This window comes from Bubalus kerabau, chromosome 17 (assembly GCF_029407905.1).
Source record: "Bubalus kerabau isolate K-KA32 ecotype Philippines breed swamp buffalo chromosome 17, PCC_UOA_SB_1v2, whole genome shotgun sequence".
Classification (NCBI taxonomy): Eukaryota; Metazoa; Chordata; class Mammalia; order Artiodactyla; family Bovidae; genus Bubalus; species Bubalus kerabau.
The window spans coordinates 52,116,931-52,136,185 of NC_073640.1; the positions used below are offsets into that span (position 1 = coordinate 52,116,931).

At 52.3% G+C, this 19,255-nt stretch overlaps 2 protein-coding genes across 2 annotated transcripts; one reads left to right on the top strand and one right to left on the bottom strand.

Moving 5' to 3' along the window:
* Positions 1-8,992: 8,992 nt before the first annotated feature.
* On the top strand, positions 8,993-12,799 carry NCCRP1 (NCCRP1, F-box associated domain containing). Its single transcript, XM_055554042.1, has 6 exons — positions 8,993-9,297; positions 10,236-10,298; positions 10,386-10,437; positions 11,245-11,340; positions 11,937-12,075; positions 12,209-12,799. Exons 1-6 carry the CDS (start codon positions 9,006-9,008, stop codon positions 12,347-12,349), a joined length of 783 nt encoding a protein of 260 aa, XP_055410017.1. The 5' UTR covers positions 8,993-9,005; the 3' UTR covers positions 12,350-12,799.
* A 1,225-nt stretch (positions 12,800-14,024) lies between these two features.
* SYCN (syncollin) lies at positions 14,025-15,511 on the bottom strand. Its single transcript, XM_055554041.1, has 2 exons — positions 15,035-15,511; positions 14,025-14,188 (listed from the first exon to the last, which is right to left on the bottom strand). Exons 1-2 carry the CDS (start codon positions 15,427-15,429, stop codon positions 14,179-14,181), a joined length of 405 nt encoding a protein of 134 aa, XP_055410016.1. The 5' UTR covers positions 15,430-15,511; the 3' UTR covers positions 14,025-14,178.
* Between the last annotated feature and the right edge of the window lie 3,744 nt (positions 15,512-19,255).

Below are 19,255 nucleotides of genomic sequence, written 5' to 3' on the forward strand. Positions count from 1 at the left end.
TGACAAATGTCCTTATAAAGAAAAAAACAGGGAAATTTGAGACACCCATCAAGCCCTTGTGAAGAGATTAGAGTCCTACAGCCATGAGTAAAACCACACCAGCAGCCTCTGGAAGCTGAAAGAGGCAAACAAAATCTCCCCCTAAAGCTCCAGAGGGAGCAAGTCCTTGCTGACACCTTGATTTCAGACTGCCTGCTTCCAGAACCATGAGAGAATACATTTATGCTGTTTCAAGCCACCCCAGTGTGTGGCAATTCATAATGGCAACCCCAATCCTCCTAGGGCTTCTCCTAGGAGGAAGTGGCTCAGGCAATAAAGAATCCACCTGCATTAAAGGAGATCCAGGTTTGATCCCTGGGTCAGGAAGATCCCCTGGAGAAGGGAATGGCAACCCATTCCAGTATCCTTGCCTGGAGAATTCCACGGACAGAGGAGCCAGGTGGGCTTGGGGTCACAAAGAGTCGGATACAACTGAGTGACTAACTCTCCAGGCTCACCAACCTTCCTAGCAGCCCTCTGAGGAAGCACCTTCCGTGTCCTGTTTTACAGCTGGGACGCTGTGGAACAGAGACTCCGAGTCACTAGTCTAAGGTCACACAGCAAGAAAGTGGTCAAGGCAGAGTTCAAAGCCATCACCATGCCACAGCCTCCTGAAGACTGAGAATCTCTCACGACTGCACCTGAGGGACCACAGGTCTGAGCAGGAAAGGGTCAGCCTCTGTCTTCTGGGGCTGCAGTCAACCAAACTAGGCCAGACCCCCAAAAAGAGACTCCAGAAGAGAGATGGCTGTTCTTGGAAAACACTGAGGGGTGTTGGTTCGGGGCAGGGGACAAGACGGGGCAGCAAACAGGGTCCTGACCTGTCGCTTGGGGGTTGGGGACTGCTCACAGCCTTTTCCAGGTTGACCAAAGGTATCTGCAGAAGTCTGGGGACCACTGGGTTAGACAGAATTAAATTCTCTCTTCCTTTCTTCCCCTCTCCCTCTCTTCTCTACACCTTTATCCCCAACTTTCTCTCTCTCTTATTCTGCCATTTAATCGTATTGAGTATTTGAACAGGTAACAGAAACCCATGGTACAAAATATAAAAGATTCCAAAGGGACTAAATTGCAAAGTCAACCTTCCGTCCTCCACATGCCCTGCCCCCGGGTCCCCGTCCCCCAAGGTAGCCACTGAGACAAGTTTCTTGCATCTCCTTCCAGAAATGTATGCGCGTACCTAGAAATACCTACATGCGTATACTGGCGTATGTTCTACTTTGCACAAAAGTTTGCAAAATGTGCACATCCTTCTACAACTTGCTCTATTGCGACCTAATGGTGTATTCTGGTGGTCGGTCCCAGGTGGGGTACATGAGCAACCTTGCCCGTGGTGATGGCTCAGTAGTATTCCGTGGTGCATATGAACCCTGATTTCACTGGAACAGCCTCTGCTGATGGACGTTCAGGAAGCTTGCGGTGGTTTCCTAAGCAATGCCACAGGAGAGACCTTGCATGTACTTCCTATCTGGCAAATTTATCTTGCCCCCTCCCCTGCCTGCCCCTGGACTCCCACCTGCCTGCTGCCCCCAGGTGATGCCTTCTGGATATCTCTGACCTTCTGGATCCTTCCCTGGATCTGGTCAACTCCATTCCAGTCTCCATAAGCATCTCAGTTGTCTGCCTGTCTGCTTCAGCGTCTCTAGATTTCTCTGCCTCTCTTTCCTTCTGTGTCTATCTTCATCTCTGTCTCTCTTTGTTTTCCTCCTTACCAGCTTCCCTTGTCTTCCTTTTTCTCTCCCTCCATCCCATCTTGTTTCCCTCCTGTTATCTCCCAACTCATCCCGCCTCTCTGTCGTCCCCTGCAAGGTGAAGCTGGTTCAACACATGTCCCCACCTCAGAGCCCAGTGGTTTCTCCCTGGGGATGTGGTACCCAACCTAGCACACCTTTCTCCCACCCTCACTCCTCTCTTGACCTGGCTGGGGTCTCCCATCCTCTGCAGTCCTGATGGAGAAGCCACCATCTGCTCGTCCAAGCCCTGGTGCCCTGGTGCCCTGGTGCCCGCCCCCCACCCTTTCTTTCTCTGTACCAGCAGGACTGGACCCTGGGCCCAGCTGGCACTCCTGGGGGTGATACTGGTTTTTCATCAGGAGTCATGGGAAGCTAGACTGAGGCAGGTTGGATTTGGCTTCTGGGCTAGACAGAGCCTTGTCCTCCTGTTGGGGACCCAGCCTTCTTGCCCTCCCTGCTCAACAAACAGAGCAACCAGTCTGTGTCAACCCTGAGCTGGGGACAAATAACAAACCAACCCCCACCCAAGGCCCTGCCCTGGTGAGGTTGACATTCTCACCGGGTGACACAGTTCATGACCAAGTGAACATACCCACATACTCATAGGTATTTAAAGACCACACGAAGTTCAAGAAAGAAAGAACGGGGTGTGGTGACAGAGGAGAGCAGGGGGTAGGAAAGTGACCTGGTGGGGGAGCGCCCAAGTTGCTTTATATGAACCAATAGGGAACAATCACTGAGATGCATTGTTAGAATAAGGAAGAGGGGTGTGTGCCTTATGAAGAGATGACATTTGAATGGAGAGGAAGTAATTGGTGGAGGCATGGAGTGGAAGACCTTGTAGCCAGAAAGTGAGGCACATGCAAAGGTTCTGAGGTGGGAAAGAAGTTGGCGGGTCAAGGACCAGCAAAAATACGGGACTTATGGTGGGTGAGGAGGAAAGTGTGGACCACCTCACATAGCACTGTGGGGAGGAGATAGACCCATTTTTCAGATGAGAAGCTAAGCTTTGGAAAGAAAGGAAAGTCTTTTGCCTAAGAACACACAGAGTAAGGGTGAGGACTGCTGAACTCAGGCAGCCTTCTGCTCCTCACCACTAGGACAGTGGTTCTTAGTGAGGGATCCCAGACCAGCAGCGCAGCATCACCTCTTGGGTCCACCCCAGAAACACCGAATCAGAGACTGGGGGTGGGGGCTTCGCTAGAGGTCAAGTGGTGGAGACTCTGCAGTTCCACTGCAGGGGCCATGGGTTCCATCCCTGGTTGGGGAACTAGGATCGCACATGCCGCAGAGCAACTGAACACCACAACCAGAGCCCACAGCTCCAGAGCCTGCACCACAACTAAGACCCGATGCAGCCAAATAAATAATTTTTTTTTAAAGGAGTGAGACATAAGGAAATGAGAGCGAAGGAAGGCACGTGACCACAGAGGCAGAGACTGGAGTGATATGACCACAAGCCAAGGAATGCTGGCGCCGCCGGGAGCTGGGAGAGGCGAGAAAGGCATCCTTCCTAGACCCTCTGAGGGGTTGCCACCTGCCAACTTGATTTCAGACTTTTGGCTTCTAGAACCATTAGAGAATAAATCTGTTTTGTAAGCCACCACATATGTGCTAATTTGCTGAGGCAGCCCTAAGAGATGAATCTACCGTTTGGTGGGGCAGACGGAGCAGCGGACTCCAGCTTGACTTCCCACCTGGGGCAGAAGACAGAGCCCACCCAGGCTTCCCCCTGACGGCTTCTGAGAACTCAGAATCTTCTTATGTGTGGAATTCAGAGATGCTGGGATGTAATGAAAGGGACAGAGATGGGGATGAGGTAAACTGAGACCAACTCAAAGACTTAGAAGTGGGGCTGCAAACCAGAATCTGGGGTAGGGGAGAGTCTGGGGAGCCGGGAAGGGTTTCAGGAAAGCAGAGATGACTCACCAGATGGCTGGTGAGAAAGATCAAGAGGCATAAGGAGCTTGGGCCCTAACCTGGGCCACCCTTGCAGGGAATGCAGACTCTGCGCCAGACAGCAGAGGTTCAAATCCCAGCTTTGCCACTTTCTGGCTGTGTGACCTTGGGTAAGACACTTCACCTCTCTGTGCCTCAGTTTCTTCATCTGTAAAGTTGGTTTAATGATAATACCTACCTTACAGGGGGCAGTTCATTTAATAGACATAGAGCACATAGTGCCAGGCACACAGCAACTGCTCCATTATTGCTAATACTGTTGTTGTTTTTATCATCTCATTCTGTTCCTCAGGTGTTGACATGGTGATGCCTCTCAGATTTGTGCCTCAGCCCTGATACCTGTCTTTGAACTCTGCTTTGTACATCCAGCTGCCCCTACCCCCAATATTGCTCCTTTAGATATCCAGTACTGACATCTGGGGCTTCCCAGGTGGCTCAGTGGTAAAGAATCCTCCTACCAGTGCAGGAGACATGGGTTTGTGTAGCAACCCACTCCAGTATTCTTGCCAGGGAAATCCCAATGACAGAGAAGCCTGGTGGGCTACAGGCCATAAGGTCATAATAGAGTTGGACACAACTTAGTGATTAAGCAACAACAATAACTGACATCTGAGACAGAATACTGCTTCCTGCTTCCTCCTCACCGTCAATCCTGTTCTGGCCTCATCTTTCCCTCTGTGCAAATGGTACCACCTTCTTCTGCCCGTTGCTCAACCCTCAAGGCCAATCAAGGCTTTCCCCTCTGTCAAATCAACAAAGATATTCAATCTGTCCTCGACCCAGCAGTCACTCCATGGCACCACTCTGGTCCTGTCCACCCCCAGCTCCTTCCTTATTGTTTCCCTGCACCCTCTGCCCACACTCAGCTAGAAATCAGTTCATCACTTCCCAGCTGAAACTTTCCCCGCAGTTTCACTGTGAATTTATTACACTTAGATAAATCCTACAGAGCTGCCCCCAGCAATGCCCTATCTGATCTCATCTCCCCTGCACTCCCTCCATTTCAGCCACACTGGCCTCCCTCCTGTTCCCCAAACCCACCACTCCTGGTCCTACCTTAGAGCCTTTACACTTGCTGTTATCTCCTTTTCAGGTCTTTGCTCAAACGTCACCTCCTCCAAGAAGCCCTCCCTGACCACTTCAGCTAAAACGGGCTTCCTACCCACTCCTTTGCCCCGTCATTACAACCTTTTTCACCATCAGAGCATTTAGTGCTGCCCTTTAATTAGTTACTCATTGAGGGAATTCTCTGGTGGTTCAGTGATTAGGACCCCATGCACATCAGGGTGCAGATTCAATCCCTGGTCAGGAAACTAAGATCCCATGAGCCCAATGACTTAGCCAGTAAACAAAAGAAAGAAAGAAAGAAAGAAATTCTTAAATTGCTGAAGTCCATCCCTCCTCCCACAAGGAAGCCGCACAGGGATAGGAATCTGTTCTTCCACCATTATATCACCAACACAGAGGGATTGGACACTGTGGATGTTTAATAAGTATTTATTGAAAGAATAAAAGGTAGTAGCCTATGAGGCCCACTGTTCTACATCTTGCCTTTTTCACCCAATAGACTTGTGGCTAGTGGTAAAGAATCTGCCTGCCAATGCAGGAGATGCAAGAGACACGGGTTCGATCACTGGGTCAGGAAAATCCCCTGGAGATGGAAATGGCAACCTACTCCAGTATTCTTGCCTGGGAGATCCCATAGACGGAAGAGCCTGGCAGGATACAGTCCATGGGATTGCAAACAGTCAGACGTGACTGAGCCACCAAGGGAGAGGAGGGGGAGGTTTGTTGCCATTTCCTTGTCTGTACATCAGGACTGCCATGTCCTTTTGCCTTTTTTTCTTACTGGGATATAATTTACATACAAGAAAATACACTCATTAATTTTTTTTTAATTTTATTATTATTATTTTTGGCTGAATGCCGAATCTTAGTTCCCCAACCAGGCATCGAACTTTTGCTCCCTGCATTGCAGCATGAAGTTTTAACCACTGGATCACCAGGAAAGTCCCTAAACCCTTTTCTTCTTTCAGTTGCACTGGGTCTTCGTTGCTGTGCTCAGGCATTCTCTAGCTGTGGCAAGCAGGGGCAACTCTTTGTTGCGGTGCTCAGGCTTTTCATCGCAGTGGCTTCTCTTGTTGCAGGGCAGGATCTCTAGAGCACAGACTCAGTATTTGTGATGCTTAGGCTTAGTTGCTCCCAGACATATGGGATCTTCTCAGACCACAGACCAGGGATGGAACCCATGTCCTCTGCATTGGCAGGCGGATTACTAACCATTGGACCACCAGGAAAGTCGCCCCCCTCCCCCAACACACACACACCCATTCTAAACATACAGTTTGATGAATTTTGGCTAGTGTATACTCCCATATAACTACCACCACAATTAAGATAAAGCTTTTTTCTCACCCCAGAAAGGCCACCCCTCTGTCCTACAGCCCAGGCAACCACCAACCTGCTTTCTTTGATTCTAGATCGCTGTTTCAGAGCTTGAGTCCCCACACTGGGACCTTTGCTGATCAGAAGGTGAAGAAAGGAGACACTGGAGATCTAATGTTGAAAGACACTTGGCTCTGTATGGCTCCTGGATTGCTCAGATTTAAGTAAAACTATTTCTCATAGTATGGGGTGATAGGGTGGGTGTTTCTAAAATTTCAGATTCTGGGGTCCACAGGGACTAAATTAGACTCCTGGGTGTAAGGTTTGAAAATACACTTTTTTTTTTCTTTTGGCCATGCCATGAGGCATGTGGGATCTTAGTTCCCTGACCAGGGATCGAACCCATGCCCCCTGCATTGAAAGTGCAAATCTTAACCATTGGACTGCCAGGGAAGCCTGAAGATACACATTTAAAATAAGTTCCATGGGTGAATCTGGTGAGCACTAAAATTTGGGGATCGTGTGGTATGAGGATATGGGTGAGACAGAAGGGCATTCTGGGTAGAAAGAACTTTCTGAGCAAAATCCCTGAGATGGGTGAGAACAGGGACCAGAAATCCAGGGCCTGTAATGCTGGCAGAGAGCTGGGATTTTTCTCCTGAGGGCACTGGGGAGCCATGGCAGGTTTAAGCGGGGGAGTGACTACTTGTGTTGAACCTTTCATAAGATCCTTTTAACTGTGGCCCATGTGTGTGTGTAAGAGAAGGGGCTGAGGACCCCAGGAGTGAGATAGTGTGGACACCATGGCAGGAGGGGGGCAGACAGAGGAGGGGTGTTGATCCTGATGCTACAGATTTCCTGCCTTTTTTTTTTTTTTTTTTTTTGGTCTCTGGCTCTGAGCCACTCCCTGCCCTGGATTCTGACCTGGGGACAGCTCTGACTCCACTAGATAGACACTCCTCCTCCTGACTCTGTCCTTTCTTCCTCCTCTGATGAAGACAGGCAGGCAGCCAGGCAAGGGTGTGGGTCTGTGCGCTTGCAGTGGTGGTGGGAGTGTCTCCAGTTATGCGTGGATCATGGGCTCTGCAAGTATTTGGAAACCTCTTGGGGACTTCTGGGTGAGCAGGGATATTGCACATAAGTTAGTTTGTCCCCTTCTGTGGGTCCTGCCTCCCCCCAGGGCCCTGGCTAATTCCCAGCTTTCCCAGGATAGGTCACTTCACCTCTCTTGCCTCTCAGTTCCCCAGTCAGTCAGTGGAGGAACTATTACCAGTCCCCACCTCCCAGGGTTGTTGTAAGACATAATGAGTTAAAGGCAGATACTCAATAAATGTAACTATGTTCTCCCATCTGTTTCTGTGTGAGCCACTGTCTCTGGGGGTAATTTGAATCTGTATCCCTGTGTATCACATGAAATTCCGTGTCTAATTTGCCACATACCAGCTGTGCAACCTTGGGTGAGTTACTAGACCTCTCTGAGTCTCAGTAACTGAGACTTCTACAAAAGTAGAAGTCTACAAAACAGGTATAACAATAGTACCTATTTCCTATGGAAGATATGGAGATTGAATTAATTACTCCACCTAAAGAATTTAGAACAATGCCTGGCACACAGGCGTTAATTACATGAGCATCATCATTTGGGTGTGAGCTCCACTCTGTGTGTCTGCAGAATATGTCTGTCAGCATCTTGCGGGAATCTGGGGCGGGAAGCATATGGGGTTATCTGGGGTGGTATGGGACCAGGCCTGTGAGGGAGCCATCTAGTTTTTCATCTGTGAAATGGGGATAACAACAGCTCCCTACTCAGGGTTGGTGTGCAAGCTGGATGCTGGGGTGCATGTGGCTGGCACGCAACTCCATATTCATTCACTATTATCTTTTCTTATGTATAAAATGCCCGTAATAATAGCACCTAAGTTGTTAGAGGATGAAATGAACTTGTAAAAGCTTAGGACAACATCTAGCAAGCAGAAAGCATTCACTGTGGCACTTGCTACTGGTAACTTATGTGGGACTGAGCCCGTGCTTACCTGGGCGGGCTGTGGGATGTGGCAAGGGCAGGCTGTGGGCGTGGGCATCTGGCCCTTCAAGTTCCTCCGCCACCCCACTTCCTTCGCACCCCCGGCCTCCTGCCCCCGCCATCGCTCCAGCCCTGACTCCAAACTCCCTATGACCTCCCAGGGAGGAGGTTTGGCCAGCCTACACCGCCTGCCCAACCCCAGGAAGAGATGCAAGGCACCCCAATATCCAGGAGGGGTTATTACTACCTCCCTTTCTGACACTATCTCAGTGTCTCCCTCGGGTCCCCCATCTCTGTGACTCCCCATCTCTAGCTCAGACTCTCTCTGGGTCTCTCTCTGTCCCCCACCCCACGCCTCTATGCTTCTGGGACAAGAAATATCAGGTCCCAAGTTCGTGTCCCAAGTGAGGACAGAGGAGGAACAAGCAGAGGCGGGACTCCCCTCCCACCCCCACCCCTTACAGCATGCCCAGCTGACGGGGAGGTTGCGGGGGGAGAGGGGGGCTTCATTAATTAAGCTTTCCTCCAGCCACGCGGGATGTTAACGAGGTGGATGGGCCTCATTAGAGAGCCGAGCCCTGGCATTAACGCCTTGGTCACACCCCTCTCCAGGGCTGATGTCTGGGGAAACTGGAGCAGGAGGCTTGGGAAACACAGCTGGGCTGGGACCCGGACTTCTGCAGGCTGGGAGAAGGAGGGGCTGGGACCTGGGCTCCCGAGCCCCGAGGAAGGAGGGCCTGGGGGCCCGGATCCTTCCCCCAACACACCCCTCTACTTAAAGGCCAGTCGAGGCGCTCCGCCCTCTCCCGCCCCGGGTTCACCCCGAACCCTGCGGAGGAGCCCGGACAGTCACCCAGACCCGAGCGATGGAGGAGGTGCGGGAAGGACCAGAGCTCGGCGGCGGGATGGAGGAACCCGCGAGCCCCCAGGAGCCGGCGTCGCCGCCCCCGCCCCCGTCGCCGCCTTCGCCCGCGGCCCCCGAGACCCCTCGGCTCCCTGCGCCCGAGTCGCCAACCGAGGCCCACGCGCGGCAGCTGCTGCTGCAAGAGTGGGCGCCGCTGAGAGGGAGCCTGGAGCTGCCCCCGCGCCTCACCTGGAAGCTGCTCTTCCTGAGGCGGCCGCTCTACCGCAACCTACTGCGCTCGCCCAACCCCGAAGGTGCGGGGCCGTGGTCCGCGCGAGGCTGGAGCAGCCGGGAGGCCGCCACGCCTCCGTCTCCTTCCCCTGGGCTCGCTCACCTAGACCGTCGGTCTCGTCTTCTCTTTGTTTCCTTGTCTCTCTTAACTCTGTTTCTTCGTCTCTGTCTCTTGATGTCTCCCTCTGTGTTTTTATTCCTCTGCATCCTTCTCTGGGGCTTCTCCGGTGGCACAGAGGTCAAGAATCCACCTGCACTGTAGGAGATGCAGGAGACGCAGGTTCGATCCCTGGGTCGGGAAGATCCCCTGGAGGAGGGCATGGCAACCCACTCCAGTATTCTTGCCTGAAGAATCCCATGGACAGAGGAGCCTAGTGGGCTCCAATCCATGGGGTCGCAAAGAATCTGACAGGCCTGAGCGGCCGAGCAGCCATGCATTCTAGCACTTCCTTCTCTGTCCCTTTTTCTCTCAGCGTGTCTCTCTGTCTCACTTGCATCTCTGTCTCTTTCTACATCTTGTGTCTCTATCTCTCACAGGGTCTGTATCTCTCCCTCCCTCCTCCCATGTTACCATTCAGTCGCTCAGTCATTCCGACTCTACGACCCCATGGACTGCAGCACGCCAGACTTCCCTGTCCTTCACTATCTCCCCGAGCTATCTCCCTCCTCCCCCTCCTCCCATAGTCTCTCTTTTTCTTGGTTCCTCTCTCTCTTTCTCCCTCTGTTCCTCCCCTCTCGCCACAACGCCCTCCCCCTCCAAGCACTGGCCCTCTGACCCCAGGACATTCTCAGGGCTCTCCCAGGGCCCTGACTCACTCCCCGCTGCCTGGCTGGGCTGGTCTGGCAGGCGGGGCACTGATTCCTGTCCTTCCAGCCGCGTCCAGCGGGCAGTGAGTGGGTATCCTGCAGGAAGGAGGGCAGCTTCAGCACGCCTGAGGCTCCGCTTCCCTGCGCGTTTCAGGCATCAACATTTATGAGCCAGCGCCCCCTACCGGTCCCACCCAGCAACCCCTGGAGGCTCTGGGTAAGCGCCCGGAGGCTAGCCCCGTGCTGTGGAGGGGTGGCCCTGGAGAAGGGGCAAGTTTTAATCCGTTGCTCCTCCATCCGCCAGGCAATTTCCGCGGCTGGCACATCAGGACTGAGAAACTCCAGCAGAACCTCAGGTGAGTGGCCGGGACACACGTGGCCTGCATTTGATTCCCTCTTCCGGCCTCCCTTGCTGTGGGACCTGGAAAAGCTGTCTTTACCTCTCTGGGCCCTAGTCTCCTGCTCTGTAAACAGGATGTCATAAAAGCATGCCCATAAAACACACGGCATAGGGTCTGGCTAGTTTGCAGATAGTAGGTGTTCCATGCCGTCTTAGTCACTCAGTTAGCGTCCAACTCTTTGCGACCCCATAGACGGTAGCCCACCAGGCTCCTCTGTTCATGAAATTCTCCAGGCAGGAATACTGGAATGGGTTGCCATTCCCTTCTCCAGGGGATCTTCCGGACCCAGGGATCCAACCCGGGTCTCCGTCTCTGCCGGTGGATTCTTTACCGCCCGAACCAGGGAAGCCTAGCAGTTAATACTGTTCCTATACTCAGCCTCTTTCTGTGGGAACGGGAGAGTCACCTAGGCCACCAGCTGGCTCCCTTTCTGCATAGTGGGTGGGATGCCACAGCTCAGGGGCTCCAGGTCACAGGCGCTTGGGTTCAGCTCTGCCACTTCTTTGCTGCTCGATCTTTTAAGTCACTTGCCTGTGTGCACCACGGTTTCCCCATCTGCAACACAGGGTTCAGGATGCATCGCCCTCAGAGAAGCTCATAGGAGCCAAGACTGAGGTGCTGAGTGGCTGCTCAGCCCCCCTAGGCCAGTGCCCTTGATGTCTTTAGGAGGGTGGTACGATCAGGGTGTCCCGCTTCAGGGGCCCCGGCTGACCTGGGAGAATGCCAGCAGATGGCAGCCCTCCCCCGTGCCCTCTCTCACAGCTGGACGGTGAAGCAGCAGTGCGTGGACCTTCTGGCCGAGGGCTTGTGGGAGGAGCTACTGGATGATGAGCAGCCACGTATCACGGTCATGGACTGGTACGTGCCTCCGCCCCGCCCACCTGCCCAGCCAGGTGGCACACGTGGGCTCCCCAAACCGCATGCCTCACCCCGTGCTCCCTGAGACCCTCCTGCCACTGGGGGACCCAGCCCTTTCCATATCTCTGGCCCCTTTGGTCTGAATCTTCCTGTTCTTGGAATATTCCCGCCCAGAGCCTCTTCTTTCTTCCTTGGATGTTGGTCACCCTCTTTTCTTGAGATGGATTCCCCCCTCTATTTGGCTGCGTCTCACAGCTTGAGGGATCTCAGTTCCTCAACCAGGGATTGAACTCAGGCCATGTGGAGCCTCCCCTGATCACTCCCAAGCTGGGTCAGATGCATTATGCTCCAGCACCCCGAATGTCCCCTATCCCAGCCCTGACCATGCCTAATTGTCGCTTCCTAATGACATGTCCACCTCCCCAACTAGACCATTATTAATCCCATGAGAGCAGGGCGTAGGGTTGTCTTGGTCACTGCCATGTCACAAGCAGCACCCAGCCCCGGTGCACAGAGTGGGTGCCAGTGGGTGTGTGTGTGGAATGGCAACCGTACCAGGAGTGGGGCTGTGGTGGCAGCTGAAGGCCTGCCCCCAGGTTCGAGGACAGCCGACTGGACGCGTGTGTGTATGAGCTGCACGTCTGGCTGCTGGCGGCTGACCGCAGCACAGTCATCGCCCAGCACCACGTGGCCCCCCGCACCTCCGGGAGAGGCCCTCCCGGGCACTGGATCCAGGTGAGACGCCCTACCCCGGCCACCACCCCCACACGTGCTTTCGTGTCCCAAGACCTCACAGAGGGAGGAGGGAGGAGGGCAGGGCTTACGGGTCCCTAAAAAGAACTTCTTCCTGACCCTGGTGCTGCCCCAGGTATCCCACGTATTCCGCCAGTATGGCCCCGGCGTCCGCTTTGTCCACTTCCTGCACAAGACCAAGAACCGGATGGAGCGTGGTGGGCTGCGGCGGACTAGGGTGACCGACTCCTCTGTGTCTGTGCAATTCAGGGAGTGATAGGCTGACCCTGGGCCCCTCCTGACCTCTCATATGATGATACAAGATACCAACCCCTCAGTGACTTCTTATTACCTTATCGCTTCTGATATCTTAGCATCTCTTTGATCCCCTAGCAGCTCCCTAAGCCTTAGAAGTCCCTAACCCTTAGTACCTCCTGACCCTTAAGCTCCACCATGTTTCCTGAGCACCCCGCTTCCCCCTTTATACCCTCCTGTCCCCTTGGCTGCTCCTGGATCACATACTACCTCCTATGCCCTGTAATCCTGCCTGGGCCTTGGCTTCTCATTTGACATCTTCACACATCTTTGTCTGTCTGTCTCGCTGGCATTTTCGCTGCACTCTCTGCATGAGGGCAGTGGCCACTTCTTCCTGAGTTAGTGCTTAACAAGATAATAGGGGCTCAATAAACCTTTGTTGACTGAATAAATAAATACATGTGCCCAAGGAATGCTGTTTCCCTGGTGTTTGCTCCTTAGAACTTCACCAAGTTCATTTCCCACTTGCACGTTCTCTAATCCTTGATCTCCAGCGCCTCCCTTGACCTCTGATCTCTAATGTTCCAAATTTATGGCCTCATAGCCTCTCTACTCACCTCCTTCTTCTCCCATGTCTCTTAACTCTCAGAATGTCCCCAGATTTCCTTCCTCCCTCCAATTCCATGTTATCATCCCCCAGAGCTGTCCCTCTACTTCTCTTCCTCCCAAGACCCCTCATTGCTCCTCTCTTACTCCTCCAGAGCCCCCAAACCCAGGTACTCATCAAGGGTCCTTATTCTTAGAAGTAGTAAATTGCAAATTTGAATTTTCAGGAATATGCAAATTAGAATGAAAGTGTTCTCCATGTGCTGGAGCCTGGGGCATTAAAAGTATTTCACAACCCATGAGTCCTGGGCTGTGGGCAGATCACAAAACAGACCCTGGACCTACATGGGGCAGAGTCCTTGAAGGCCTCTTACCATTGTACATATGAATCCTGAGAGAGTCTTGAGGTCCCTGGCAGGCCTGAATACCTGGTGTGGGGAAGGGGGGATTCAGAAAATGGCTATCCACCAAAAAGTGTAGAAAGCATTTCAGTGTTTAACAATCAGCCAGCAGTGTGACTTCTCCGGTAGTCCTGTGGCTAAGACTCTGGGCTCCCAATGTAGGAGGCCCAGGTTCCATCCTTGTCCAGGGAACTAGATCCCACATGCCACAGCTAAGACCCAGCATGCATGCTCAGTCATGTCCAACTCTTTGCAACCCCGTGAACTATAGCCCTCCAGGTTCCTCTGTCCATGGAATTTTCCAGGCAAGAATACTGGGGTGAGTTGCCATTTCCTACTCCAGGGGATCTTCCCAACCCAGGGATAGAACCAGCCTCTTGCATCTCCTGCACTGGCAGGCAGATTCTTTACTACTGCACCACCTGGAAATCCCATGACCTGGTACAGCCAAACAAAATAAATAAATATTTTAAAACATCAGCCAGCAGTACCATTACTTGTCACACAGATGCCATATGAGTATGTGCACATGTGTGTATACCTAAATCCGTGCATGTGCCCCCACAGGATCTATGCATGTGTCCCCATCCACAGCAGGTACTATGGGCTGACCCAGCTCCCTCCTCCATTCCCGACCCCACATCTGCGTGGACTTGGGGCCCAAACACAAGCAGAGGGCAGACAAAGATGGCTTCATAAGGGCTGTATTACAGGGAAGGCAATATGAGGGTAGGCAGAAAGCTTTGTTCTCCCGGGTCTTAGAGACTTCAGCAGACCCCATGGACAAGCCAGGTGAGGGGCTCAGCACTTTGTAAAGGCTGGAGATGAGCGATCTCATAAGGTATCATTTGCAACTGCAACAGAATAGAAAATTATTGTCAGGGGGTGCCAGGGCCTCAGAGAATTATGGTAGGAGGGATTCTAGAAGCCTGAGATGGGGTCGGGGGCTGGGGCTGGGCTCCAAATTCAGGGGCTAGGCATCCTGGCCTGGGAGTTTGGGGCTAGGGGTTCTTGGAGTTCTTGGGGGTAGAGGGGCAGGTGGGTGGTTTTAGAGGGTGCCCTGGGTAGATCTAGGGCCACGGGGTCTGTGAGTTTGGATATGTGAGTCCAGGGTGGGCTCAGGGGCCTCCAAAGTTGGGCCTGGTGGCTTCAGAACCTTAATGGGGGCACTAGAACCAGTTTCTGGGGCCAAGGCTGATGTAGAGGATCTGGAAGAGTGGAGCATGAGGGCTAGATAGGGTACTCCTGGAATTAGGTCTGGGGTCTTGAGGTCTCGGTCAGTCAGGTTTAGAATCTGGGAGCTCCAGAGTTGGGTCTGAGAGCCCTGGGATCTGATGATCTAGGGGGGGTGGGGAAGGACTAGCTTTGGTTCTGGGGGCTTCAAAGTGAGGGGGTTGATGGCTTCCTATCACCAGGCTAGGCTCGAGGTCACCAGAGATCATCTGCCCTCCCCAGAGAGTGCAGCCGTCTGGTGGGTAGGCAAGTGGGCGATTCAGGGAGGTGGGACGGGGAGCTCCCAGAATGAAGACTGGATTACTGAGTCTGGGAATCTCAGAGTTGGGTCTGGGAGATCCAAGGGGCATGGGCTTGGGGGAGGGGGCGTGGGGGAGAAGAAGGGGGACCTCGGAAACTGGTTCTAAGGATGCTCAGTTTGGGTCAGAGGCTCAGGGGTCTGGGTGGTGGGGCCGGCGGGTGGGCACCTGCAGTAGACCGCGGAGATGGCGTTGGACCAGTCCCCGAAGAGGCCGCGGCGGTACTCCTCCAGGCGCGGGTAGCTACCGGCCGAGAACTTGCGCGACTTGCCCTCCTTGCCGCGACCGGACCACACGGTGAGCTCGCAGCGCTGGCCCACCACGATCGAAGAGATGACTTTCGTCCAGTCCGAGGGCAAGTAGGGCAGGTCGGCGCCCGGCTCCAAGGAAAGCACGGCGCCGGCGCAGCAGTTCTCGTAGTAGGGGTCGCTCTTGTCGTAGAGCTTGGCGCACGTGCGCGTCCCGTCGGCGTTATTCAGGTCGGCGGACGCCGGGCAGGCGCCCCGGACGCCGGGGACGGCCAACAGGGCAAGGGTCAGCAGCAGTGGGCACAGCGGGGACATGGTGACGCTGCGAGGCCGAGCCCCCGCTCCCTTTTATGCTCCCGACCCGTGGGAAACGAAAAGCTGCGAGATAAGGACTTGGGGATGGAAGGCGAGGGCGCCCGGGAGCAGGGAGACTTCCCAACCAACATCAGAACCCACAACCGCGCATACAGGACGGACTTTATTTGCATAAAACTCAGCTGCCGTCTACACGACTGAAGCGACTTAGCAGCAGCAGCTGCTGCTGCTTAAGACGGAATGTAGCAAATGACAGGACCTGTGACTTGGAATACAGAGGGTAGCATAGGGTTAATACTTATAGGTGGAGGAGCTCTTAAAAATTGACAGCGAGTGGACAACCCCCTCCCACTTCCAAATAGGGAGAGGCCCAAAGAAGGGGAGGGGAGCTGGGCCTCCGTGCAGGGCGTGTACCCTTCCCCCCAGGCAGGCCCTTGGGACAGGAGAAGCTGGAGATAAGGAGAGACAGACCTTGAAAGGGAAGGGAGAGATGGGAGGGAGGAGATGAGAAGGGAGTCGCCCCCACCTCCACAGGAGCAGATCTCTCAGAGCAAGGTTGAGAAATTAGCTAGACATATTTGCAGGACGAAAATCGTTGCAAGGTAATATACAAAAGGCTTGGGGGGAAATTTGCAACACTTGGAACAGCACAGAATTAGTAGCTATTATACATAAAGATGGAAAGAATACAGGGACGAATTGTATTAAAAAAGATCTTAATGAACCAGATTACTACAATGGTGTGGTTAGTCACCCAGAGCCAGACATTCTGGAGTGCGAAGTCAAGTGGGCCTTAGGAAGCATTGCTGTTAATAAAGCTAATGGATGTGATGAAATTCCAGCAGAACTATTCAAATCCCTAAAAGATGATGGTTTTGCATTCATTATCCCAGCAAATCCAGAAGACCCAGAAGTGGTCACAGGACTGGAAAAGGTCAATCCTCATTCCAATTCCCAAGAAGGGCAGTACCAAAGCATTGGACAATTGCACTCACTTCCCATGCTAGTAAGGTCATGCTTAAAATTGTGCATGCTAGGCTTCAGCATTATTTGAACCAAGAAATTCCAGATGTCCAAGCTGGGTTTAGAAAAGGAAGAGGAACTAGAGATCAAATTGCCAACATTCGCTGGATTATAGAGAAATCAAGGGAATTTCAGAGAAACATCTGTATCTGTTTCATCGACTACACTAAAACATTTGTGTGGATCATGACAAACCATGGAAAGCCCTTGGAAAGATGAGAATACCAGACCATCTCACCTGTCTCCTGAGAAACCTGTATTCTGGTCAAGAAGCAACAGTTAGAACCCTGTATGGAACACCTGATTGGTTCAAGATGGGGAAAGGAGTATGACAGAGCTGTCTGCTGTCACCCAGTTTGTTTAACCTATATGCTGAGCACATCGTGAGAAATGCTGGGCTGGATGAGTTACAAGCTGGAATCAAGATAGGCGGGAGAAGCATCAACAACCTCAAATATGCAGATGATACCACTCTAATGGCAGAAAGTGAAAAGGAACTAAAGAGCCTCTTGTTGAGGGTGAAGGAGGAGAGTGAAGGAGCCGGCTTAAGACTACATATTAAAAATACTAAGATCATGGCGTCCGGCTCCATTACTGCATGGTAAATAGAAGGGGAAAAGGTGGAAGCAGTGACAGATTTCCATTTCTTGGGCTCCAAAATCACTGTGGACAGTACCTGCAGACATGAAATCAGAAGACCATTGCTTCTTGGCAGGAAAACAATGACAAACCTAGACAGTGTGTTGAAAAGCAGAGAAAAGCTCTGCCGACAAAGGTCCATATAGTCAAGGCTATGGTCCTCCCAGTGGTCACGTACGGCTGTGAGAGCTGGACTGTAAAGAAGGCAGAGCACCAAAGAATTGATGCCTTTGAACTGTGATGCTGGAGAAGACTCCTGAAAGTTCCTTGGACAGCAAGGACATCAAACCAGTCAGTCTTAAGGGAGATCAAACCTGAATATTCACTGGAAGGACTGATGCTGAAGCTGAAGCTGAAGCTCCAGTATTTTGGTCATCTGATGCAAACAGACAACTCATTGGAAAAGTCCCTGATGCTGGGAAAGATTGAAGGCAGAAGGAGAAGAGGCGTCAGAGGATGAGATGGTTGGACGGCATCACTGATGCAAAGAACATGAACTTCGGCAAACTCCAGTCAATAGTGAGGGACAGGGAGGCCTGGTGTGCTGCAGTCCATGGGTTGCAAAGAGTTGGACACAACTGGGCGACTGAACAACAACAACACATATAAAGAAGACTTACAAACTGACAAGATATCAAACCACACCCTCTGCCACCTACCCCAAGAAGGACAAGTCAAGGAAGGGGAGAGGGAGGAAGAAGCTGCCACTGTCCCCCCACCCCAGAATTCTCACTCCCAAGGAACTAGATTTTCCTAACCAAGATTGGAAATCTTGCATCTATAAAATAAACAGGGGACTTCCCTGATGGTCCACTGGCTAAGACTCCACACTCCGGATGCAGAGGCGCTAGGTTCCATCCCCGGTCAGGGAACTAGATCCCACATGCCACAGCTAGGACACAGCACAGCCAAATAAATAGATATTTTTTTAAATAAAATAAACAAAGGATAAGTTAAAATGTATAAAACTTAAACGTTTTGTATAGCAACAAATAGAAAAACATAACCTGGGGGAAAATAGACAATTTTTGTAACATGAATGTTTACTGATCAGCAAGTCAAAATGGTATAAACCAAAGGCAAAATTAAGGGGCTGTACGGAGAAGGCAATGGCACCCCACTCCAGTACTCTTGCCTGGAAAATCCCATGGACGGAGGAGCCTGGTGGGCTGCATTCCATGGGGTCGCCAAGGGTCGGACACGACTGAGCGACTTCACTTTCACTTTTCACTTTCATGCATTGGAGAAGGAAATGGCAACCCACTCCAGTGTTCTTGCCTGGAGAATCCCAGGGACGGGGGAGCCTGGTGGGAGGCCGTCTATGGGGTCATACAGAGTCGGACACGACTGAAGTGACTTAGCAGCAGCAGCAGCACAGGAAGGTTAGGGAGGCTAGGACCTCAGGGACATGAGGACCCTGGCATCTGGGAGTCTGGCCAAGGCCCTTCAGAGGGTCTCTGGAATCCCTGGCCTCCTACCAGATGAGAACAGGGTCAGGTGTGTGAATGAGCTGTGGTTCTATGGGTGAGTCCAAGTCTGGGTCTCAGTTTCCTCATCTGTAAAATGGGTGACATTTCTTCCTACACTATAGGATTGCTATGAAGATTACAAGGGATAGGAGAAAAGTACGGGGGCTAGAGGAACAGCTTTTGGAGCCAGGCCGCCTGGAGCCAGATCCCAGCACCTCCATGAGCTTTTTCAAGTGACTACCTCAGGGTCTCATGGAGACAAGGACGGATGGTATCCACCTCAGGATGCTGGTGTAAGGAGTAAATGAAATAATCCACATAACAGCACTTAAAGTAGGGCCCTTGCTATGTGCCATATGAGTGTTTGCCTGTTCTTTTTTTTTTTTTTTTTAATATGTATTTATTTGGCTGCACTGGGTCCCAGTTGCGGCACATGAGATCTACTCTCTTAGTTGCAGCATACTGAATCTTGAGCTGCAGCTTGTGGAACCTAGTTCCCTGACCAGGGACTGAACCTGGGCCCCCTGCTTTGGAAGTTCGGAGTCCTTAGCCCTCGCCTACCAGGGAAGTCCTTGCCATATTCTTATGAAAGCCCTTAGCATGATGCCTGGCACACAACAAAGCTCAACAAACATACACCAGCACCCCACCAGACTGACAACAATCTGCTGTTATCCACAGCCACTCGGCCAACC

Excerpts from the sequence above, each read along its gene's own strand:
- NCCRP1 (XM_055554042.1), top strand. The coding sequence starts at position 9,006 with ATGGAGGAGGTGCGGGAAGGACCAGAGCTCGGCGGCGGGATGGAGGAA. Across the intron at positions 9,298-10,235 it reads GCGCTCGCCCAACCCCGAAG|GCATCAACATTTATGAGCCA; the intron begins GTGCGGGGCCGT and ends TGCGCGTTTCAG. Across the intron at positions 12,076-12,208 it reads CTCCCGGGCACTGGATCCAG|GTATCCCACGTATTCCGCCA; the intron begins GTGAGACGCCCT and ends GTGCTGCCCCAG.
- SYCN (XM_055554041.1), bottom strand. The coding sequence starts at position 15,429 with ATGTCCCCGCTGTGCCCACTGCTGCTGACCCTTGCCCTGTTGGCCGTC.